At 41.3% G+C, this 25,917-nt stretch overlaps 1 protein-coding gene across 1 annotated transcript; it reads left to right on the top strand.

Annotated features, from left to right (window-relative positions):
• The first annotated feature begins 552 nt into the window (after positions 1-552).
• On the top strand, positions 553-25,676 carry LOC133168535 (disks large homolog 4-like). The gene is made up of 22 exons (XM_061300148.1): positions 553-690; positions 5,689-5,850; positions 9,942-9,998; positions 15,668-15,721; positions 16,281-16,331; positions 17,743-17,867; positions 18,402-18,571; positions 18,682-18,818; positions 19,097-19,241; positions 19,423-19,558; positions 19,626-19,782; positions 20,048-20,150; positions 20,232-20,346; positions 20,420-20,596; positions 20,809-20,851; positions 20,927-20,954; positions 21,352-21,399; positions 21,502-21,603; positions 21,742-21,914; positions 22,043-22,155; positions 22,241-22,332; positions 23,177-25,676. The coding sequence occupies exons 1-22, from the start codon at positions 586-588 to the stop codon at positions 23,281-23,283; spliced, it is 2,400 nt and encodes a 799-aa protein (XP_061156132.1). The 5' UTR covers positions 553-585; the 3' UTR covers positions 23,284-25,676.
• The last annotated feature ends 241 nt before the right edge of the window (positions 25,677-25,917 follow it).

A 25,917-nucleotide genomic window follows, 5' to 3' on the forward strand; every position in this document is an offset into this window, starting at 1 on the left:
CCACAGCAGTATTTCAATAACATTACAGCCCTCACATTCACTGTGGTGTGGGCAAACACCAAAGTAGCTTAATGCATCACCTTTGTGGAATGGTGAGTGTGTGTTACTGACACTCTTGGACTCATTTATTAAAGGCTAGGTGGAAGCCACCTTGAGCGAGCACGCTAATGAATGCCAGCGGGGTTCACCTCAATCACTAAAGTAGACGCACCACATGAAAGCGCTTCGTCTTTCAGCACCACGGACAGCTCCACTTACAATGGCGACTATTGAGCCAACAGGGGGCGCAGTCATCCCATTCCGGACAGCGACAGAAACATACTGTTCAACTTACAGCGGTGTGATTTAACAGTAATAATAATGAAAAAAATAACTGCGAAAACAGCTTGCTGTGTGTGCTTTTTATGGTTAACCAGCTCCTGAAATCTTCCTCGTTTGATTCCCGTAAACTTTCTGTAAATTAATAGAAAGAGCGAGCACGTCAGGGACCACCCCCGACCCCCACCCCCACACACTTCCGCGGCTCTCCGGCGATCGTGTCGCGGCGGCGGTAGAGGAGCGGTGTGAATGTGAGGCGTCGGACGGATGTCTCTGCCTAATATCAGGAATTTAAAGTGTCTCTCGCCGGTCATGTGCCAGTGTAAGGTCATCTGCAGCAACCGGACGCTGTCGCTCATGTTCGGATGTAAGGTAAGGTGAGCCCCGGGGGTGCATGCAACGTACGCGCTGCTGAACGCTGGCTGCACCAACGCCCGCCGTCAGGTCAATTTGCGGGAGAGGATTCCGTCCAATGCGGCCGTTTTTTGGAGCCTGATTGCCATCTCACATGGCGGATAGCTTGCGAGCGAATGTTCAAGGCTGACCGGGGTTTAAACCTGCACGTAGCAGTTGCTAGTTTCCTGCAATGAATGAAATCACTTTCTCCATAGTAGGTTAGGTCCTTCAGGGCTAAGCGGAGCTATTCATGCTGACTGGTCCACATTTAGGTTTGCATCATAGCAGAGGGAAAATGCACTACATGATTTTTTGACCTTGGGAAATGCACGTTGTCTAGCCCAAAGCTTCTTCAATATCCTTCATCACCATGCAAGGAGAGCCTATATGAGAGGCTTTATCCCTCCTTGGAATCAGATAAGCAGAACACTCCTCCTCTTTTCTCTTATGGCCCAAGGGGGGATCTGAAGCAGGCAGCTGCTTTATATCTGTGACAATGAATAACAGCCTATTATGTTAAGCTGTGCATTTCCAGTCTGAACTTTGACTTATTGGTAAGTAGGAGATGATGGCCTTTTTTGGTCCTAAAATTCAGGTTGCCCACCTTGGTAGTCCATCTACGTAATGTGGTGGGTGGGTTCGGGTTAGGTACACTCAGTGTCAGGAAGTATAAACCTTATTGATATGCACAAGTGTTCAACTCGCTATATGGAATTAGCATTTACTGTACGTCTTTTCTATTTTACATCATATGCATTGTATGCAGCCTACTTTGTATTATGAACGGCCAACTAATGCTAGTGGGAGGAATTTGTTTTCCGCAATCCGTGGAATCACCAAACACAAATTCATAGGTCTTGGGTCAAAGCTAAAAGTGGCTACCACCTATGTGCTGATCCCATTTAACACATTTGGATTGCTTCATTCAGAACATTGCCACATCCCTGTTATAAGAGGGTGTGCACAATTGTGCATCCACATTATTTCAGTTTATTTTCACATCCCTTTTTGTATACGTACATATATACATACTATATATTTAGAAGATCTGCTCTACTCATTATGCATCCAGCAGCCTAATATATCGTGTCCAGTCTGTTGTGGTCCCATTGTGGGTTGTTATTGGTGCTACCGTGTTTGACCGAGTCTTTTGGGACATCATGTATCCACAATATATTGCGGGGCGACCATGTCCTGTTTACTGTTTCCTCTATTCTGCTTGTTTGGTGCAAATGTGCACAATAATCCCAGGACGTCTTTGCCAAGGTTTTTTACATAATTGTTGCTGGATGGAGCCTCTCAGTCATCTTATATTCCAGATCTTAATTAAAAGGGTCTTTGGTGTGTCTTGAAGCATTCATGAGCGCTTTAATGGCCTCTCCTATGCTTAATGCTCATTGATGGGCTGCACAAGGTTTAATGAAGACGGACCGTGCTGCTTAAGTGTGTCTTTAAAGATACAATACGGCGCAGTGCTCAGTCTCGAAGAAGACGAGGATCAAGTTGACACGGCGTATTAATGCATTTAACGATTTAAGGCTCAGATCAACGCGTTGTCATCTCTAGATCCAAATCAATGATCACCTCACTCTCAGGATCGATTCGGGTATAGTTTGACTGGAAAATGGGCAAGGCGATGACCCCGGTGTCAGACAAACAATGAAATCACCAAGAGTCATGGGGATTTAAATATCACAAGCTAGCTATAGAGTACATATCGATCACTGGGATGACATCATTACTTTACAGCGTCATATGGATTCCGCCCGGCTTGCTGTCGGCTTCAACTGTGACAGCCTGAGAAGCAGCGAGAAGAATGAGTGGCAGCGCATATTTACTGATTCAGTTCATGTCGACGTCTGAACCATGCAGGGTCACCTCTACCTCCTTAACTTGTTCTTTCCACTTCATCTGCTATCAAACACTACAGCTGTTCCTTGCAGCTCACAGGAGCAAGTAACACGGGTTAAGAGCTCTGGAAATAAATGGTGCTTGCTTTTTAAAACAGAAACCCTGCAAAGTAGCTACCCACGGCAATGAGCTACTCTTTTGATAATTGTAAATAATGTTTACTATAAAACACTATAAAGCTATAGTGTATCAGAAATGTTCCAGGACTGGTGGCATTAAAAGATATGTTTCACATCAAAACAGATTTTCCCCTCTGCAGTACAACACATCTGCCATTTTCTTTTGCCAAATTAATTGGAAAAGACTCACAGCAATGTTGCTATCTCCAATAGAATCCATTCTTAGCCAGAATTCACAGTATGCTTGTACAGTACATCTATGTCCACTCATTTTGCATTCTAATAGCAGCGTGATTATCTATTACGCTGCATTCTCCCAGATGCTTGAAGTGAACTCCTGACATTCTCGTGCTTGTGCATAGCAGCCAATAAGAGACGTGCATCTTATTAAAGTTCAGTGTGCTCAGAGACTAATCGTCTGGCTGCATCAAAGCGTTTCTTTCTTATCACGCAACCACAGACCAATGGACTTGCACCGAAGTGCGAATGTGTCAAGTGTACATAATTAAGGTAGAAGCATCTTTTTGCAATCAAAATCAGAGATTGGTATGAAATTCTGCCTGGCAGGGCTTGAAGTATTTCATTCAGTGAATGCAGTGTGTTGTTGTGCCTCACATCGCTACGCCAAGACTAACACTTGTCAAAGTGTTGTGCCGAAACACCTTGGAGAATAGTCTGAAGGTAGCACTGGCAGAGGATGAGAGGATTGCCTGTCCTCGTGAGGCACACGTCTACATAAAAAAGAAAAGAAAAAAAAGAAAAGAAAAAAAAAAAAAGTGTGCTTTTGGCTCGCAAGGTGATGGCTGGCAACTGAAAATTGCTATCATGTTGAGAAGACATTGGAAATATACTGAGGACAGGATTGGCAGTAAAAAGGAAAGGATGGAGTCACAATACAAAAAACTACAGAGGTTATAAAAAGTCGACACACCCTTGTTGTAATGCCATTTTTTATGATATAGAAAAAGAGAGATTAATCATCTTGAAACCATTTCGTATTGATATGACTAGATACAACTCAATTGAATTTTTAATAGTAGCTGTAATTGGTTAATTCTGAACATTGCCACATCCCCATTTATAAGAAGGTGTGAGCAAAACCACACGATCATGGTTGTTTATTTGTACTTGAAAAATACTTCCCCAAACACTCATCCTAGCAGCGGTTGTTTCAATTAATAATAGTTATCTTGTGAAGCATTAGTGTAGATTTTTTCCCCAAAGTAATGCATATTTTAACATATGCGGTGTGAAGACAAATTACTTGCCTGAGAGGGTAAGCTTGAGTTTCCTTCCTCCACCATCGTCCGTCATCTAAAAGCTCAAGCTCGCTCCTTGAATTACAAACGGAGATGACGGAAGATAGCATCTGACATTTGCTCTACATTACGTTAAGTCATCGAACCATTAAGGGAAGGGCTGATTCAGGCTCTCCGTGTCGAAATATTATCACAATACATGCAAATGCTTGCTGCTAGGACATCTACGGTGACCTTTATGAGATTATTCTTTTAAGAAGCAGAGGTTTCCCGCTCTGATGATATCATAATTCAATGAAGGGATATTTTGATTGTTGCAAAGTGTAATTAACGCACTTCCTTGCATACGCAAGAACCAAGGGAAACTGTTCCCGCATCGGAGGTCCAATTATAGTAATTAAATCTGATTATAGCCTTTGCACTGCTCATATTGACACGCTTGATTCATGTGAGTGAGTGTAAATGACATCAGAAGTCAACAAAAAGCTACTTAAAGACATTTGGCATTCACGAATCTATCTTCAATCATTTTAAGTATTTGCTTTTTATTTCTTGTCAAAATGAAATAAAGAGGTGCGTTAGATGTTATGTTTCCATGACGCACAAATGCACCTCAAGCCCCAACCCAAGTTACAGCGTACGGTGAAGCGCACAGCATCAACTGCCACCTCCCCCACTCGTGGGACAGAAGGCAACATGGCAGCGTGATGGTTGATCATGCAGCAAAGGGGCAGGCACCAAAGTGCTTCAGGCTATTTTGTGTTGTGGCTCGTGTCATTAAATTGCTTTGTTTACATTTTTATTCAAAAGACTCAATTTACTGTTGCTAGGCAGGCTTGTTTTCAATTAAGAGATGCTGGTGGGAAAAAAAAAATAATGTGCTAAAAAATATTATTGTATTGAACGAAAAATCGAAAAACACCAACAAATAATAGTCTTTGTGGTAGCTGCGCTGTTGTTTTCTGCTTCAATTTATCAATTGTCATTTGCAAGCATCCCCCCCTTGCCTGCCCGCCTCCTCCACCCACCTCTTTTCCTCTCCTTGCTTTACTTGCTGTCTCAGTGAAATGCGATCCAAGCCCTATGCTGGCACCCCCCAACTCTGTTCTGCTCTGGTTGCTAGGCAGCCTGTCTGAGATGGGCCTCTATCATGTAGCCCCTTCTTCGCCTGTGTCCAAAAAAAGAAAAGAGTAGGCTCACCATCAGACATTATTCAGATAATACCTTTCCATTTTTTGTAACGGGTGTATCCAAACACAAAGACCAAGCTAAAGGACAAATGTGGCTGCTCTCCACTGTGACACTGCCCACTTTTTGACACGCATGTGATGGAAAATGCTGCCTCCAGATTTTTCGGTCATCACACCTCCGACAAAATCTGCCGTGTGTATTGAACGCGGTAGGCTGCTGGCCGGCTGCCCATGTGTGGGCTACCAGCAGGGAATTGTGGGGGGTAATTTTACGGGGAAGAACACGCATGATCTCGAGTGCTGCATGAGTCACGGCGCTGCATGCTCCGTGAGGTTGTGGAGGACGCCGCCTTGCCAGATCAAATGACTTCACTTGGAGACATCACGTACATGCATTATGCTGAAGTCACCAAAAATAAAATTGACAAAAAAATCGCCAAAATTCTTTTTGGAAGCCGCTTTTTTCAAATCACTTTTTTGTCCTCGTTTCTGCAGAAGTACAGGTACCAGGATGAGGAGACGCCCCCCTTGGAGCACAGTCCAGCACATCTGGCTCCAGGAAAAAGTGCCGAAATGCTGCACATGAGCGACAAGAACCTCGCCGCCATGGAGGCCATACATGGCTACACGCCACACACACATATCTCTCCTGTCAAGGTGAGGACAACACACACCAGCTTATGGTTGTTGTTGATCAATACCTAACACTATGACAACAGCTCAAGTCATCAGCTTGCAAGTCAGCAATTGTGGACCGTGTATTGTGCAGCATAGACATAAACACGACAGGAGCATAAACTATCCAGTTTAAATATTTTAGATTTACCCAATGATGTTCACTACAGCAAATCTAAATCGATATTCTACCAGTCATTAAAACTGTCACAGCATTTCTCCAGTAGCTATAACATGATAGTGGAAGTTTCTAACATAATACTGCATTAAAAAGTAACTTTGCAGTTTCAATTCTTTTGAATGTCCATTAGGATCATAATCACATAAAAGCCCAAGCTAGTGCATATCTGATATGGCAGCTTAACAGCAGGATAATCAAAGTGCAAGGCAACATGAGAAGCGGTCAGGAAATATTAGTCAAAGCTTCATTTATTTTCATAGGTTGAAAGGTGGAAGGCCGTGCAGGCTAAAACAATAAACACTTTATAGCTGCTCCAATAAGGAATTCATTACTAATACAACTGTGCAAGAGTGTAATGGATCCAATTTTAGTCTAGGTCAAGGTTTTGGCCTTGGAGGCTGTCAATGCTGCTTTTGAATAGTACTGCACTGTAAGACATTTACAATATTCCCAACTTTCCACATTGTACTAAAGACAACACAAATGGAAGAAAATCCCTTTGGTTGCTTCTACAGACACCAAACTGCTGTGTGATATTAATTTGACACACTGCCACAGCTTGAAATGCAAACGCAACTAGACACCAAAGCAAACGTGCATCAATGGAAACATGACTGCTGTCACTTTGTCGACAATGCAGGATACGTACAGCAAGTGCAAGCTGGAAAGCCGACTTCATAAATATCAATTTCACATGCCAATGTGTGTTGCTACACACCTGGAACTGCTTTTAAACGTTCATCTTTCTACACTAAGTTTTTATTTATGACTCACGTGAGACTGTTATCACAAAGAAGCAAATATGTCCATTATTGTCTCTTTTTTTAATGAGCAGAGAGACACACTGAGTTCTGACCCGGCTACTTAAATCAGGTTGAGCTGCAGTGGTCATTGCGCTTTGTCCTGCGGGCTGCTGTGAGGCAGTTGGTGAAAAGCTGTCAAACTGGCAGCTATGTGAATAAACTGGCATTGGGAACTCAGATAGCAGCTCATTAGTGGACACACTGCATCAGGCTAGTCTCTTTTTAATGTCATTTTAATTTACACCACATCTGTGTGCAAGAATAAATTAGGAGCAAATAGGAAAGCTATCCCACTGTAGAATAAAAAAAAAAAAAAAAGATCCTATGTACGTGGCTTTGTATACAGGCTGTCGAATGTGCAAGAGGGGGGCTGCGCCGCTGTGGGAGTAGTCATAGCCAATGTAAAAAAAAATGGCCAGCGTTTGATTTCTTTCAAATTAGCGGTCACTAACCATTCTTAGTAACTTTGTCACTGAAATCTTACTGAACTAATTTAGCGGACTATTTTGACTTGAGTCACATTATTCCAAAGTGTACTGTTGTACACATTACAGTCAGCATTAAAAACTATGCTGAAGCTCACACATAGTGGCAAAAATATTAAAAGTAATAAAATGTGGACAAAAAGATCTTCATGCCTGATTCAACTCCTTTCAAAAGGTACGAGATACAATGTCCCTTACCAATGTTTCTTGGCGGCTTGATTAATTCCTTTAATCTTAGGGGAGGTTGTCATCCAGCACCGAACTGCGGAATCAGTAATTACTCCAAGATGAGAGGTGCACCATTTATAATGGCTACATGGGGGGGAGACGTGCTTCTTTCCCTAAAATCTACTATTAACGGATAATCAAAGTATTTAATTTAATTCTGTCACTCTGTGCTGTGTGCCACAGAGTATTTTGAATCTATTACATGAGTCATTCATTCCTCCCAGCGGCGAGTGGTACCAAAAATGTATTTCTTCTCTCTGCATGTGTGAGTCTACTTGGGAAATGCGGCATTGTTTAACACTAGATGTGATTGAGAGCTACTTTGCTGTTCCTTATACATGCCGTGACACCGGCTATTAAACAGGATGGTATGTATATCTGTGCAGTCAGCAGGAAGCAAAAACTTCATGGAAGAGAGCCCAAAGAAAAGGAAGTTGACAATTTTGAGAGCCCAGCAGGAAAAAAAGAAAGTTGATGATTTTGGTCTTTTAATGGAAAGAAACTATGAGTGATAAATAATGTAGCAGTGTCTGTGATATTCCATTAATGACCACAAACCTGATTTATCTCCTGCACTAAACTGGGATGTATAGTAATTTCACGGTTTTGATTATAAATCCATGCTAATTATTCATTTACATGCCATGCCCAAATACTCAACTCTGTAACACAGCTATTTTACAGGAATTCAACACTAATACGTACAATTTCACGCTATTCACTCCATTATTATAACGGGGTAGACAGTCAAATGAGGCCAAACCACTTTTTTTCTAACATGCCCGTTCCGTTGCTTTTAGAATCCATTAAAACGCTCTACATTGCAGTATAATGAGGCATTTGATAGCACACAACAAAGCACTGACGCAAAAGTGATTAACTTTAAGGTGTGCTTGCATACACATAATATGCAGCCACCTGCCAACAATTTAGCGCAGTCCACTCAGTGGTGGAGCTAGAGGAGGGGTCGTAGGGGGCAATGGCCCCCGCCCCCTGAAATATGCTTGGACCCCCAGGTGCCAGGCCATGGACTTTCCGTACAGATTTGTTGCATGCTTGGTGTGCTTTTTATTGCTGTTTTGCAAATAGTTTGTGAATTACTGGTTTCCCTTTCCTGCATGCGGCCTATTTCCCATATTATGGTTTCACACAAGCCGATTGATTTGTCAGATTCTCCTCCCCCTTCGCATTGCGCCAACACCTCCTTGAATCTGCTTAACAACAATTTACTTTATGAAAAATAATGCATAGTAATTTTGGCAAAAGGTCCATATTTTATCTTTTCAATGACTTTCAAATGAATTTGAGAGATCACATGTTGCCTACATACCTCTCTTGCTAATTGGTAGTAAAGTTAAAAAAAAAAAATGCAAATTGCAATCCAAGTTCCAACCCTAAAAATTAAAGACACGGTTATTGTGTGTGATGAAACATCTTAGAGGCCATTAAAACACTGTAAATCAGCTTCATAGTGCCTGCCCAGACTGGGACTTGAATGTTGAACAGTAGAGTGTAGTTTAATTAGGAGGTGATGACATCTTGGAAACAGTAAGAGCAAAGACATAAATAAGTATGGGCTCGCATTTGGCACAAGAAAAAAGGGTTCTAGTGAGAAGTCAATTGAGAATATGCAAGGCCAAGATAAGGATGCGTTCGTCTCTGGGGGTTCAATTTAAGGCAGGTTGGAAGAAACACTTAAACATGTCGTACATTATGTATGGGAACACACAGTTTACACGTGGAAACAGTAAGACACTCAAGTCTTCACGTTAATGTCATAGCCCAAATGTTACTTACGTTACAGATGTCTCTGAGGTACGGTGTGGTCTTGCGCGACATCTTGGGCTATTTATGCTGGTCCACTTTGAAATGCTGGGGGGAAAATATATTTGTATGGTTAGTACTTAAATGGTAGCCTGAGTCATATTTGATCAGAGATGTTGGTCAAATTCCAACTTGTACAAGCTTAAGTACATCAACGTTAAAGCTTCCAATGTGAAGCGTATAAGTAATTCATGATAATCAGTACAAGGGCTTTTTCAAACCACAATCTGTGATAAAAATAACTGCATATATAGCAGAGAATACGTTAAGATTTAAATGGGTGCGGTCCAAGCTAGCAACTTGGGGAGCAATATTATATTTCACGGATTTTAATGATAGCCTTCATCAATATTTATAGCAGCCGATCTCAGTTCTTGTATCAGCTCTGGTGACCTGCTTTCCAACATTTTTTGCTGAGAGTTCACTGCGACATGAAGCTGTCAGCATCCGCTCTGTTAAATTAAAACATAAAACAAGCCTTTGTTCTCCCCCATCCCAGAGCCCACCCGCATGTCCTGCACAATTATCCTCTCCCCTTTCCTTGTTTTGCAGCCAGTATTGATGTCGACAGGACACACTCCAATGTACACCTCTGCTGTTTCCACACTGGTAAGAGCACAAAGCCTGAGAGCTTGAAAATTGTCATTACTGTATTGTCACTGTCCAGACTTGCATGTCTGCTCGTTTCTTCAGTCGAGTCACTTAATTTGATCATCGTCCATTATTGCAAGATATCTATCTGTAAGGATGAGGTCATCTTTTTGATGGTTGTGTCACAGTGCCCCTACTCACTCGCTCATCCATTCATTAAGCTACCATAGACGTCATGTTTTTATACTGTGCGAAATCAAATCTTTTCTTCTCTGCGGCGGAAGTGTGTGCAATGCAGAATTGTCACATTAATACGCATGGAACTGTCTTTAAAAGTTTTCTCTGGGTAACGTTGCACGTACAAAGATATCCTCATATATGTTGATGAGCACGTTGGTCGAAGGAAAAACGATGGAACAAATCTCCCAGGGGTCACCTTTTCAAACGTCCCTGGCCTGTCTGTGTTTTAAAGCCAAAACATCAATAATCTTGATTGCAAATTGCACATTAACCTCTAATGTGGCTTTCCTGACCTTGAGCAGATCATTATTATCATCTCCTAATAAACATGTCAGAATCAAACACAGGTGGTGTTAATCTCACCCTCCATGTTTTTTTTTTTTTTGAAAAACAACAAAAAAATCGACTACTCCACTACGGTGATGCACAACGGCGAGCAATGAATATTGTGAATTTCACACATGCTTCCTATTTCTCTGACAAAGCCAAGAAGGCACTCACTGTCTCTGTGATGCATTGCAGTATGTGCGTGGGCACCGTTGCAGCTGGTGTAGTACTCCTGTGGCGGCGGGCGTTAGTGTGTAGGTGGTGTCTTCACTCTGTGGCTTTATTGCATTCATGGCGAGCACCTCATTGATTTACAGCCAGGAGGAACAACAACTCTCAACCCAACATCTGGTTTAACTTCAAAAAGCGATCAGTCATAATATGGGACAACGAGCGCGTGGTTGAAATCATAGAGAACCAGTTGGCAGCTTTTCTCATCTTACTCTGTCTTTTCTAATGTACAAGGGATGTAAAACACAGTAGCTCCAAGAGGGAAAAAAAAAAAAGAATTTAATAATCATCCTCAAAGGCTGTCAACCCCTTACAGATGTTTCTGACATCCATCTTTAATTCCAGGCTTCTATAGCATTTCCCCAAGAGAGCTGGATGATACCATCCCCTCCCTGCTCTGCACTTTTGTCGTCCTGTGTCTGCTGTCTCTCTTCATTTTCCTCGTCCGCCTTACTTTTCTTTAATAAATGTTTAAAGATGTCCCTGAAGCTTCAGTGTAATTACTGTGCGGCAGCAGTCCAGGTCCGTTGGGAAGGGAAGGGCATAAGTATGCATGAAAACGGATAGGATGAGAACCGCTCACGCTGTATGAATGACAGAAAAGATAGAGAGGGTCCGCACAGTGACAACAGGAAATGTAAGAAGGAGGATATTTCACTAACTAAATCACTACGTCAGCTGACAGCTTGTCCTTTTTATATAAGGATGATCAATGGGTACAGTACTTTTTCCCCCCCACAATCCCAATATATGAAAAGCATAGTGGATCTTTTATAAATACATGGGAAAAAAATATGAAAAAAATAAAAACATTAAAAACATCTTTTGCATGTAGGTACAAAATTTGTCCCGGTTTAAAATAGCATTTTTGTTTGGTATTCCTCCTCCTCTCACATTTTATGGAAAGACCTTCAAGTAATTGCCATCAAAATTCCCTGCTTGCTCCTCTTTGCTTCGGCGCCACGGGAGGGGCGGAGGAAAGTACAGTATAGCGCAGGGGTGGGCAAACTTTTTGACTCGCGGGCCGAACTGGGTTCTAAATTTGGACCGGAGGGCCGGACCAGGAGCAGATGGACGTAGGCGTTGTGTGAAGTCATATAAGCGACCTGTAAAGGTCATTGCATAAAAGATCTTGGCCTTTAGTAGGTAGTAAAGCATGGATATTCCAAACAAGTTTTTTGAAAACAAATGCATTTATTAACAGCATTAAAAAAAAATAATTCACTAAAAAACTGCTATCAGTGATTCTCATAAAATACGACACTGCAGGTCAGATTAACGAAAGATGTTTATCTCATGAGATCACATCAAACGGCAAACATTCTGACCAAATATATCATCTTGAAGAATCGGTGAAAGCATACATCCAAATAAAGTAATCAAAACAGCAACACGGTGAGGGGTATCTGGAAATCAGAGCAGAGTTTTAACTCGCAAACACCTGGTAACAGAGGTGAGGAAACGGGAAACACCTCCTTAAAGTAAGCCTTAAGAACTTTACAGGTTAAGATTAGTCGCAAATAGGTGGTGCATCAATGTCCTTGAGCATCCTGCATTGTTTGAAAATGAGAATGGTCGCTAGTTTCAATCCCTGCTATGTGTACAAATTCTATTCAAAATGCATTTTTTTTACAATAAACTTGAGAGCCTCCCGTTCATTTTCAGTGGGAACAGTGTTGTTGGTGTCCCTTTTTTGCTAGTGCGTCATAGTCTGGAGTAAAATTTGTTGTGGCAATTCTTAGGCGAGATCCGAGGTGTTGGTCCGTTTACCTTGATCTGTGACGGGTTGATGTTGATGTGGCTGAACGTCACGTCGCGTACGTCGAGCCAAATTGGCCACTCTTTTTTAAACACTCGGCACTCACTTCTTTTTTTCGGGCCACTCATTTTAATGGAAGGATTCCAGGGGAAGGTTTGTGGGTGGCTTTAGCGCAAAACTGCATCTGAAAGCTCAGCGCGCGAATTATAAGAATGCTGTCGTCAAAGCCCACGCTCTAAATTCGGGACTGATACGAATAGAGCGAGAGTGCGCCAAGTCCGTACTACTGAGTACGTACACGCACTTGTGAGTGTGCACCGAGCTTTCTGACACGGCTTCCGGTAGTAAATGCGCAGGCGAGCGCTTCGCCATCTACTGGGAAAACGCAGTCATTGCAGGCAAAATGACCAAAAAAAAAAAGTTTAATAATACAATTTGTTCAGGGTTGGCGGGCCGGATTAAACGGTCCCGTGGGCCGGATGTGGCCCGCGGGCCGTAGTTTGCCCACCCCTGGTATAGCGGCAGAAAGCATTAAGTTCATTTTTCACTGAGCAGAGACCGGCAGTAGAACGACGTCGCTCTCACTGATATGGATGATGGACGACGTCAGGGATTAGATTTTTTTATTTATTTTTTCTCTCTGGATGGGTGACTTCTTAAGACAGGACGTCTTGGACTCGGATAATAGCCATGAGGCATATCCGAGAAGGGGAATTTGCAAAGCTCAAGCTGTTGTTTTGAGAGCTGCAGATGAGGTCTATACTGGCGGCAAAAAAGAGGAAAACACTAAATGGGTCATGCTCATTTGAGGTCTATGTTCTGCCCAAAGTTCTGTACTACTGACGTGGACTTTAATATATTGCTATGGAACCCACTGAATGATAGGGTAGGTTGGTTATGTAGTTTTGTTTGCCCATTGATGGTAGTGGGAGTGTTGGATTCTAATTATCCATTTCCCAGGCTCTTGAATTTGCAGCCATATACAATATTGAACCAAAAAAAAAAAGGAAATGTTCATGGTGGCTACTTGCAGCCCGCAGGCCCCACATTGTCGACCTCACTTTTAAATCATATTCACTGTGTACTTCTGACTCAACTGCTATTTATGTCAAATATTCACTTGTGTGTTGGTCATATTCCAGCAAACATGGAGGTGGTGGCCATCTGCGTACACATTAATGCACCATGCCACCTTTTCTAACACTCCGCACTCTGGATTTCATAGTGAGCCAACAAATTGATTTGACACCCAAATTAACTTCTGTCCCACCATGCACTCGGCCCGCACTAAAATCAGCACTCGTAGCTTCATCGTAATGTCTCAAAGACATAACCCAACTGCCCTGGCATGGCACAACTAGGACACATTCAGAAAACGCCTCACAGACACGCACAGTGCTTCTCATTATACAGTCTTAATGCAATACTCACTCTACGGTACTATTATCTAACTCGTTCTGGCTCCTGTAATAGGAAAAACATCCGTTCTTACTGTACTACATAGAAACGTTGAGTACTTCCCACGATGCTTGTATGCTTAATTGTTGCGGTAATTTATTGGGTGTTTGAAAGGAAAACATTAAACTTGTTGACGGCTTAATGGGCCTTCCAACTGTGAGGTGTGCAGTTATTTCTTAACTCACCTCTCTGATGCATCATTTGAGTTTTACAAATTGAGGTGGAGACGTTTTAACTCCCATTAGGCAACTGATTGATGGTGATTGGCATTATATCTTGGGATGTTTATTTGCTACTGACACTATGTATACATATTTGCACATGAAACAAACATGCACGCTAACATTATTTAATTTATTCATTCTGATGGGGCTAATGAGACAAAGCAACCAAACATAGCAGAAAATGATAAACACACAGTGTCATGCATTGTTATTGCCTCCATATTGGCTTGGATGAATCCGACGTAATTCAAATGCACACGGCTACACATTGCTGCGATGCGCAGGCGCTGTTTTAATGGTAGAGTGAGCATGATGTGGAGGCGGCAGGAGACTTGAATTTATGGTTTATGCAGTTGCTAAATTAGAACGGTTAGCATTAACTTGAGGAGAACAGCAACCCTCAAAGTAATGATTTCAGAAATCGTTTCATCGGCTATTTACGGCGCTCTCTGACATGTAAATGCATGGCTGTGAAAAATAACATTCACTTGCACTAGGCCCAGTGTACCCATTGCACAAATAGTTAAGCACTAACTCGGCATCGTGATCATCAATCAATGGCAGATAACGCGGAGGGAACGTGCAAAGCATTCATGAAATCCAAATGAACGTCTGTGAGAACAGTTTGAAAAGGTACGACCAGAAGTAGCGACATTTTTTATGAACGCTACACAGTGAGTGTTATTAAATAAATGCTATAACTTAATGTTTATATAATAAACATAATAGTTCAATGATTGTCACCAAAAACTATGCTCTTGCAGGTAATGCTTGGGTTTGTTTTAATGTCGCGCATCAGAGCTGTCAGGTTAGTGAAGGTCAGCAAGCTGATTTGATGCCATTGCTTTCTCAAGCACTTTACATGCATACGCATACTAATTAGTCTGGTAGGAGATGACGGAAAACAGTACATGCGTGGCTGTGTTTATAAATAGCTGCTTTCTATCCTTAACATATCACACCTCAGGCAGGAATGTGTATCCTGAAAGAAAGTACGACATAAGAAATACACAAAAGGTGATTATAAACAGGAATATGCGCACGTGCTCTTTTTAATTTGTCAACATGTTTAGTGTGTTTACCGTCATGGAGAATTACACTAAGTACGTGACATGTCACATTTTTGTTGGTACAAATAGCCACTTACAGCATTAATAATACACAGTACAGGCAGTGGCTTTGAATTGAGGCAATAGTGGTTAGGATGAATTATTTCTGACTACCGTGAAAATTTAAGAGCAACGAGTGTGACATATTATTCATTATCATTTATCCTTACTGTAACAACTATAAAAAGTGAGGAAAGCGGTGCACAGAGCTAAAAAGGCCATTTGTCGTCGCGATGGAAGGTTTCACGGTTATTCTGATGAGAGCTGCCTTGTCTTTGACTTTCTGACATTATTCTATTATATAATGAGCTTCTCTTCTCTCCCTGTCTCTCCCTCCAGGGAAATAGTCCTCCTGTGGTTGTGAACACGGACACACTAGATGGATCGCCATATGTAAGGACCATGTTGAAACTCTAACACGACTTGACATGAGAAAATTCACTAGAAATGCCTTTGCATGTTTGCATCTTGACTGGTGGTCCCCACACTGATGTTGACATTAAAATAAAGAAAAAGCATTTCAAGCATATTATAGGTAAACAAAATGAGAGTGCTGAAAAAGGCTTTAGACACACACAATTATTTTTGTCCACTACAACTATAATATATAAGTTTTTTTAAATTCTGTTTTCATATATATATATATATATATATATATATATATATATATATATATTAGGGATGCACCGAAAATTCGGCCACCGATAATTTTCGGCCGAAAAGTGCATTTTGGGTTTTTAGCCGAAAATTATCGGTGGCCGAATTTTCGGTGCATCCCTAATATATATATATATATATATATATATATATATATATATATATATATATATAGACTGAAGTGCTCAAACATGTGAGTGCGAACAAAAAGTACTTTTTTTTTTAATAATAAATTTAGAAAATAATTTGCATCTTATTCTCACTTGAAAGCCAAATAACTTCTCTTTATTGCCAGGTGAATGGAACAGAAGGGGAAATCGAATATGAAGAAATCACACTGGAGAGAGTAAGTCCAAACAACAAATTGTCTCTTTAAGATTAATCTGACTCTGGATAATTACTTTCATAGTTTTGCACAATTCTGGGTTTTTTTTGTTCTTTTTTTTTTTTCCGACTAGCACATTGTCACAATTCAACACAATTTCATTTTACACACTGGTTAACACATAACTTGGATGAGTAAAAACTTTATATTTTAATATTTTACTACAATATATTTTTGCTGCCTGTCATTCAAATCCCCAAACGAATAGACTGGCGTACTCACCTGTTGTCCTGCAGCACCTGCAACACAACAGCTGCATGTCCAATTAAGTTTGAAACACTATTCAACATCGAATATATGCTGATTTTTGGAGGACACAGATTTACTAAATCCTCGTGCACTTCAAAATGTCGACACAGTGGGAAAGGAAAAGGAAAGGATATTATTCTCATACTTTTGAGGTCGATCTTGTGACAGCCACCACACGCTCTTCTTCACAATTTCAGCCTTGGGTTAAGAGGCGCTGTTGAGAGATGTCTGCCGTCTTGTGGGTAATAGTGGTATTACATCAGCAACCGTGATCGTTTGTACCGTTTTTTTCCGTGTATAATGCGCCCCCATGTATAATACGCACCCTAAAAATGGCATGTTGATGCTGGAAAAAAGCCTGTACCCATGTATAATACGCACCCAGATTTTGACTCCTACTTAAGTCCGTGAACGTAAAATTATTTCAGAAAAAAGATCATCTTTGGGAACAACCGGATGTTATTCTGCCGGTCAGTATCACTGCGCATGCGCTAGCATACTCGATAGCGAAGAAATGTTTCGGATTTGTGTAGGGTACATTGTGACAGCAAACGAGCAGGTGATCTAGCAAGCGTCTGATACGAGAGCATTGTGTTCGTATGGTGTGTTTGAAGTGAACAGTAGAGAAGAAAGCACATCTGTAATGGCGGCCTCCGTATGATATCCGGATTTAAAAAAAAAAAAAAAAATGAGAATTTTTTTTTTTTTTTTGTACCCATGTATAATGCGCACCCCAGATTTTAGGACAATAAATTAGCTAAATTTTGCGCATTATACATGGAAAAAAACGGTATTTTCCGAAATGGGAAAAATGGTTTGCCCTGCAGTTATTCTATAAGAGATTTTCGCTGGTGTACTACGTACTCAGTCAAAACTTTTGAATTATTGGAGTTCTTTTTTTACTATTATTATTTCTCCAAGGGTTGTCGACAATTTGGAAAATGGGATTTTGTTTGGTTCATAATTAGCCAAATATGCCCAGTCCCCTCTCAAGTCATGAAAATAGATGATGATATAATAGATCACGATAATAGATACAGGATCCTTAGCATCTTTATTCAACTCAAATGCCCGTGACATGATGAATTATTCACTGTGTTTTTACTTGTAATTGCTGCTGCAGGGGAACTCAGGCCTGGGCTTCAGCATAGCAGGGGGAACCGACAATCCCCATGTGGGCGACGACCCGAGCATCTTTATCACGAAAATCATACCCGGAGGAGCAGCGGCTCAGGATGGGCGCCTGAGGTAACACACATGGGGCTTTACAATAAACATGACATTCACTTTGTTCAAATGAAATTCATTAAGAAATTTCAAAACATTCAAGGTGACATCGATTTGAGTTCCAAAGCCAGTTAAAAATGAAATATTTTAAACTTTAAACTAAACAGTTAAAAATGAAATATTTTAAACTTCCCCGTTTTGTGGAAACCAGCGATCGTTTCCCTCGAGAGGCATGTCCCAAACTTTCTGCAATCCTCAGCAAAGTCTTACAAAATTGTGCACAGTATAATTGAACAGGCCACGAAATCAATATCAAACACATGCAAATGGAATAGTTAAGTATAGTCTCTTGGAAAGGGGACTGACTATTCTCAAAGAGAGACTGAATTAAAATTTGTACCATGACATTCCTGCGGTAGTCTGAAGACCCTTGACATCACTCATGACTACTGAAACTTTTTACCTGCCATTCCTTTTCGTACAACGCAATTTTGTGCAGCCGGTATGGGCTAAATTTTAAACGTCTAACCCCGCCATCTCTCTTCCCTTTGATAGTGTGAATGACTGCATCCTATTTGTGAATGATGTTGACGTGAGAGAGGTGACACACAGCCAGGCTGTGGAGGCTCTTAAGGAAGCAGGTGCTATCGTCCGGCTCTACGTTCTCCGTCGAAAACCTGCGGCGGAGAAAATCACCGAGCTCAAACTTATCAAAGGGCCTAAAGGTATTTTAAAATGTGGATCGAATGTGGCTTTAAATGTGCTTTCACAATGCCTAACATGTACTTTCAGAGGTGATTAGCCATTCCTTTTTGCTTGGATGTCCCATTTTTAGGGCTAGGTTTCAGTATTGCTGGAGGAGTGGGAAACCAGCACATACCAGGAGATAACAGCATCTATGTCACCAAAATCATAGAAGGTGGAGCAGCACATAAAGATGGACGTCTGCAAATCGGGGATAAGATCTTGGCGGTAAGTGAGCACCTCAATGTCACAATTTGAAAACAGCATTTTTTCAGGACCGCCCATGTCATCAAATATTCACACACGTATACGGTCAGACATTAATACTTACATTCATAGATGAGTGGAATGTTGAGCGGTAGCAATAATGGAACGCTACTGCCACCTGCTGGACAGCAGGCACAGTAGCAGTCGAAGAATACTTTGACAGTTGAGGGGAAGAAAGCATTCACATGATCTTTTGTGGCATTATTGATTATTATCTTTATTTTATGGTCAACATTTAGGTAAATAACGTGTGTCTGGAGGACGTCATGCATGAAGATGCTGTGGGGGCACTGAAGAACACAGCCGAGGTGGTGTACCTCAGGGTGGCCAAGCCCAACAATCTGTTTCTCACCAACTCCTATAACCCTCCAGATCTCACCAACAGTAAGTCTGTCTCAAAAGGGATCCTGGACAGTCCTCAAACTGTTTATTACTAAAATGTCCAAGCCTTTGGTGATTGCATTTCCAGTATTATACAGCCACTCCAAATTTAGAACAGCAGTTAAAAATAGAGCCCCAAGGACACAACATCTATAAATGACTAATTCTAACGTCTATTTCCTAGCATATTCCCACATGGATACTGAACTCAGCCACCCCAACTATCTTGGCTCAGATTACCCACAAGCTCTCACCCCCACCTCACCGAGTCGGTTTTCACCTGTTCTGCATGGCCTGATGGGAGACGATGACATCCCCAGGTGAGAAATGTCATGAAATGACATCAACAGGTTTGTAGTAGGTATTCATTTTGTTCTCCTTTTCCAGAGAACCTCGGCGGGTTCTGATTCACAGAGGCTCCACGGGTCTCGGATTCAATATCGTTGGTGGGGAAGATGGAGAGGGGATTTTTATCTCGTTCATCCTGGCAGGAGGACCAGCTGACCTCAGTGGAGAGCTACACAAGGGCGATCAGATCCTCAGTGTAAATCTGCGTTCATCAGATTTCTGATAAATCCCACTGGTGGAGCTAGGGGGTGGGTGCGGGGGCACTGTCCCCCCTGGCCAGAACTCTTTTCCACATTTTTACCTGTCCCTTAAAATACTGAATCTTTATTGGTAGTTTTTGAAGATTTTTTTGGGTTCTATGGAACCCCAAGGGGAGAAAAATCATTGCTCCGCCAGTGACAAACACTACATGTCTTTTTTAGTGAGTAGCTCCTAACATCCATCCATTATATGTTTGTCAGGTGAACGGGGTGGACCTGCGAATGGCCACACACGAGCAGGCGGCTGCAGCGCTGAAGAACGCCGGCCAGACAGTGACCATCATTGCTCAGTACAGGCCAGACGGTAAAGTCTAAACTCCATTACGTCTGTCCACAAAGAAATGTTTCCAAGAATCTCAAATAAAATGTTTGATGTGCTTTTTAGAGTACAGTCGTTTTGAAGCAAAGATCCACGACTTGAGGGAGCAGTTGATGAACAGCAGCATGGGCTCTGGGACGACCACACTAAGAAGCAACCCAAAGAGGGGCTTCTACATCAGGTAGGTCACCGTGACCAATCAGGGTTTGGTGTCTTTGGTTAAAATGGAGGATTTCAATTTTTGTAATTCACAGGGCTCTATTTGACTATGACAAGACGGCGGACTGCGGCTTTCTCAGTCAGGCGCTTGGCTTTAGGTTTGGGGATGTTCTCCATGTGCTGGACTGCGGTGACGAGGAATGGTGGCAGGCGCGTAAGGTCAGCCCCCAGAACGAGGCTGAGGAGGTTGGCTTCATTCCCAGCAAACACAGGTCAGAAACGCTCTTGACAAAAAATACTTGTTTCGAGCCCATTGACATTTAACCAATTCTAAAAGGTTAATAAGAAGAAATGAAATAGAGCAATAGTGTCATCATCATTTGCAGCCAAGATGATTTGTCATTCATAATCACATAATTCATACCACCCCTTCTTAATTCCTGATTTTATTTGCTTTTTAAATGCTTCCGTGCACCCTCTGCAGGGTGGAAAGAAAAGAGTGGTCGCGTAGCAACACCAAAGAGAGGGTAGGTTCAAGTCACCTCATCAATGGCTCATTCCCATTGCTTTCTAGTGTGTCAATCTTTCCTTTTTTTTTGTAGGATCACGGTCGGGATACCCTGACGCAAGGTAATTGGCTTCCTTTTTTAGACATTTACAAAACAAAAATTCAGTATTGCTCATGTGGCTAGGAAAATTCAAATGAAACAGTCCACAGCCATTGACAGATCTAGAGGGGGGCGCGAGGGCAGAGCCCCCTCCATGCCCCCCCTGAAAAGAAACAACCAGTGTCCACTGCAAACATAAGATATTACTTACATTATGAACAATTTAGTTCATAACTCTTGTCAGAAAATGAATGCTCAATCATATTCGCCTCCTTTCCTATGATTATTCATTATAAATGAATGTAATTCTTCAACATCCATCACACAAATGAGCTCACACATGCCAACACAAACCAGAATGTCATATGATATGATGATGATGACAAATCTGGCTAATTGCTTCCCTGATCTGTTACCAGGGAGAGATAAAACATCACACAGTTATGAGACCGTCACCCAAGTGGAAGGTAAGACGGAAAAGTCAAGTCCATTACTTAAGGCAATAAAAGTCTTTTTATCGTCACTTCCTATGAATGCTGAATGTCCGCGCTCTCCTCTGGCTTCGTCAGTTCACTATGCGAGGCCCATCATCATTCTGGGTCCTGTGAAGGACAGGATAAATGATGACCTATTGTCTGAGTTCCCTGATAAGTTCGGCTCGTGTGTCCCACGTAAGTAATTGCGCTGTCACTCACTGACACAGAGCCACTTTTGCGCAATATCTACACAAGTCTTTCCTCCAGGAAATGGATTTTGCTGTCATTTTGTGCCACCATGCATCATAGTCAATGGTTTTACTCTCTCAACAGACACCACACGTCCAAAACGGGAGTATGAAGTGGATGGGCGGGACTACCACTTTGTGTCATCAAGGGAACAGATGGAGAAAGACATTCAGAGCCATCGCTTCATCGAAGCGGGCCAGTACAACAGTCATCTGTACGGCACCAGCGTCCAGAGTGTCCGCGAGGTGGCTGAACAGGTGCGCAAGAAGCAATAAAGGGCAGTCCAGTCAATGAAACATATGCTGGAAAGTTTATGACAAAGGTTGATCTTTTTAGTTGTAATTTTTTAAAACTTGCAATAAAAAATGCTTGTTTGTGCATACAGCAAGGGAAACACTGTATTCTGGACGTGTCGGCAAACGCCGTACGACGACTCCAAGCTGCTCAGCTTCATCCTATTGCCATCTTCGTCCGGCCTAAGTCACTGGAGAATGTTCTGTAAGTAAACTTTGAAAATGTGTTCAAAATGTTTTCAGTTACATGAAATAATTAATTGTAACATTATTTTTGCTTGTCTGAACAGAGAAATTAACACTCGCCTGACAGAGGAGCAGGCCAGGAAAGGAATGGACCGAGCTCTTAAGCTAGAACAAGACTTCCTCGAGTGTTTCTCCGGTAAGAGCAGGATACTTTTACACCAAAAATATTGGATAAAAATTGGATATTTGAAATATTTATATCACGGCAAACTTTTCATTTTACGTGTGAGTTCATTTTTGCAGACCGTAAAAATGTCAATTGCTTCTTAAAATAAAATTTATATTGGCAGTCAACAGCAACAGGTGGTTGCACACTTGAATCAGAGCTGGAAAAAAAAAAGTATAACACCAACAGTTATTTATGTCTACACCAGATATAACAAAAATGAGTCCACGATAGAAGTTGTGAATTTTTGGGAAACCTACCAGTAATGATTGAACAAATTAGAAACATTCCCTTGCACATGGAAACCAAACTTACTTGGTTAAGGTAAAATGTGTGCACCTGTCAAAATAAAAATAAAAAAGGAGGAGTGCAAAATTGTATCTCTTTCATGCTTACAAGTGAAATTGGGTTATGGCAAGAGCAGATAGTAAACGTGATCTTAAGCATCTGCATTTGCACCTGAATGCATTTTTAGTCATAAAATTGCTCCATTTAATGCAACAGAGATTTTCAATACAGATTTGAGTACACATTTCCACTTCATTACATTTGATCACTCCAGATGGCTGTAATATGCTATGTGTTTTTTTTTTTTGTGAAAACACGTACCTTTTGCAGCAACAAACCTCACATATACATTTTTGGGGCGCATGACTTTTGAGAAGCCTCAGCATGTTTTAACATTTAAAAGACATTTTCAGGGCAAATACCAGCAGTTGACGGAATTGAAATGAGGCCACACAACTCCAAGAATCCACTAGCCTTTCAAGTCTTGAACTTATTTTTATTCCTTTCTCTTTTCCTTGTCCCGCAGCTGTTGTGGAAGGGGATAGCTTTGAGGAAGTCTATCACAAAGTAAAGACAGTGATCGAGGAGCAATCAGGGCCTTATATTTGGATTCCCACGCGGGAGAGGCTGTGATGCCCTCCCTTCCCCCGCATATCATCTACCGACTCACGCCACCCTCCACCGCCAAAACAGCCTCGCCTCCAGAAAAGTCTGTGCTTGACTGAAGAAGACGGATAACAGAAACGCAGGAAGTGACACAGTGAGAGTGATCCCAGAAAAGAACTGACAGACACCAATGTGTAATTAGACTGAAACAGACTTAATTAGTATTCCACTTTCACGGCTGAGTTCTGAGGCCGCGTTCACACTTGGAACTAAAAAGCCATTTCACCCCAAAGCGGGGACACGGATGTCTTTTACGCAAATATGATGGGAACCACCTCAGTTTTGGTTCCTTGGTATCTATAAAATGTCCTCCCATACGCCAGAATGGAATCAATGTGATTACTTGTGGCATATTCCAGATGCATTTTGGTGTCAAGTGTGAAGTGATGCGTAGCTCATCTGTCTTGAAACAGTCTGGAGGTAAAACAAGACAGATAGTTTTCAAGCCTACACCTGAAATGAAGGTGCCCTAAAAGACTTTGGTTCTCCCATTTTTTCTATACCTGTATCTGCTGGCTATTGATCCACCAGTCCACTCTGCCTTGTTTCAGGACAGAAAATGAGTGTGGGTGCTGCTGAGACCAGAAGTCTTCTATGGGCTAATCTTTTACTGATCACCTGTCAAATATTACAAGGCGCTGTTATTTAGTGAAAATGATTATATTGAGGAGAAAAAAAAGTGAATATGCATTGTGCATGCATCCTCAAAGACAATGGAAGGACAGGACACGAAACAAAGAAGTGGGGGGTCTTTAAATTAAGTCGAGCTTTTAAGCATGTCTCGTGATGAAGAAGAGAGACACGGTCACTTGTGAGCAGAGGGGAAACTCTTGACACACATTTTAACTCCTTACGCACACACGTTCGCACACTCTGCCACATGTCAAATTGTAACCTCAGCTTTTACCAATCGCCCAAAGGGAGGGGGGAGGAGAGGGGGGTCTGTTCTGACCTTTGTCTGGTCACAAACCTGGATGAATGTTATCACTCTCTGGGCACAAACAGTACTGTCCCATCACTCTTCCGAAATCAATCCCTCAGCCACAGACGTTCACACTCTTCTCCAGTGGCCGTTCTAAAAGCCATGGTGTCACGGTGTTTGTGTGTGCGTGTGTGTGCGCGTGCGAGGGAGGTACACGTCTTCTTTTACTCTCTTGCTTCCAGTTCTACTCTGCTTTCTCCCTCTTGTGACCACACACACATTAAAGCTAAGTTACAAATAAATGGTCAATATATATATATATATATAAATATATATATATATACAAATATAAATATATACACATATATCTTTTTTATGACGATTTCTAACAGGACTATAGTCTGTAAAAAAAAAAAAAAAAAAAATCCAAAGTTCCATTGGTTCTTTTGTTTGAATTTGCAGTTTGGTTTGTGAAATTTAATCCCTCAGCAAAAAGCTACGCCAAAATGAAGACCTCACTATTTGACGTGTCAGTCATATGTTGGAAACCAATGGAAGAATCTATACAATGCAGATATGTGTGTGAGTGTGCGCGCACGCGTGCGTGAAATATGATGAAATATAAATTATATGATATGTGAATATGTCTCTTTTAGAACAGCCACAATCAGTTCCGATAGATCAACGGGTGGTGTGCGTACGCGTGCACGGACGCGCACATGATGTAGTGCAATATGGCTATGATGTTATGCAAAGAAAGTTCTACTTTTGTCCAGATTAAAAATTATTTATTGCACTGACAGCATTTTATGCCACAGGTAAAAAGGATTTTATGAGCATGTATTTGTGTTGAGTTATTTTTTCATTTTACTGAATTCTAAGAGTGCAGGTAAAGTATTGTCATATTTATTGTTGTTGGTTTTTTTTTCTCAATTTTTACTTTTATTTATTTGAAATTGTCTGTATATTTTTGTATTATTTTCCACATTGAGAAGGTTTTTGCGGTCTTGCTGTATATATGATGCCGTCTGGCTTTAGATTTAGCTGTGGACACTGCACAATTGATGACGACTACTCAATCCAACAGAACGACAGCCCAGTTGAACAGCTCCAAAAGAGAAACATCTGCACACACACACACAGGACACACACACCCATACACACGTACACACATACACACAAATATAAAAGCAAGCATCCAATCACATCCATGAACAGAATGTTTTCAGTTTGATTATTTGAGGGTTCCGTGTATTTCTTAATATCTCTCTCAGCCATCCATATCATAGTGTGATATTCCATATTACAAGAAAGTATATTAATTTTTACAGAAAAGATTGATTATAACAAAGTTGACTGATGCAGAAAACTTATATTTAAACAATGACAATATCGAGCAAATTAAAATGTTCCAGTTCAGTGATGCGCTTGTTGTAAATTAGCTATGAAATAATAAAATTAATTTAAAACGCTTTTGAAAATGGACTCACAAGACTTGTTTATGTTTGATAGAAATTATTTGTGTTGACGGTTGGCGGTGCGACCAGGGGAGGGCACTCCTCCTCCGTTTGTAAACTCTCATGCTGAGCTCCTCATCTCAGCAACCATTTTCTTTCTTTGACAAAAGCACACAGTGGAAGCCCTTTGAGAACACGTGAAACAATAGTGCGAGCGTGTGT

Source organism: Syngnathus typhle, linkage group LG15 (genome assembly GCF_033458585.1).
Source record: "Syngnathus typhle isolate RoL2023-S1 ecotype Sweden linkage group LG15, RoL_Styp_1.0, whole genome shotgun sequence".
Classification (NCBI taxonomy): domain Eukaryota; kingdom Metazoa; phylum Chordata; class Actinopteri; order Syngnathiformes; family Syngnathidae; genus Syngnathus; species Syngnathus typhle.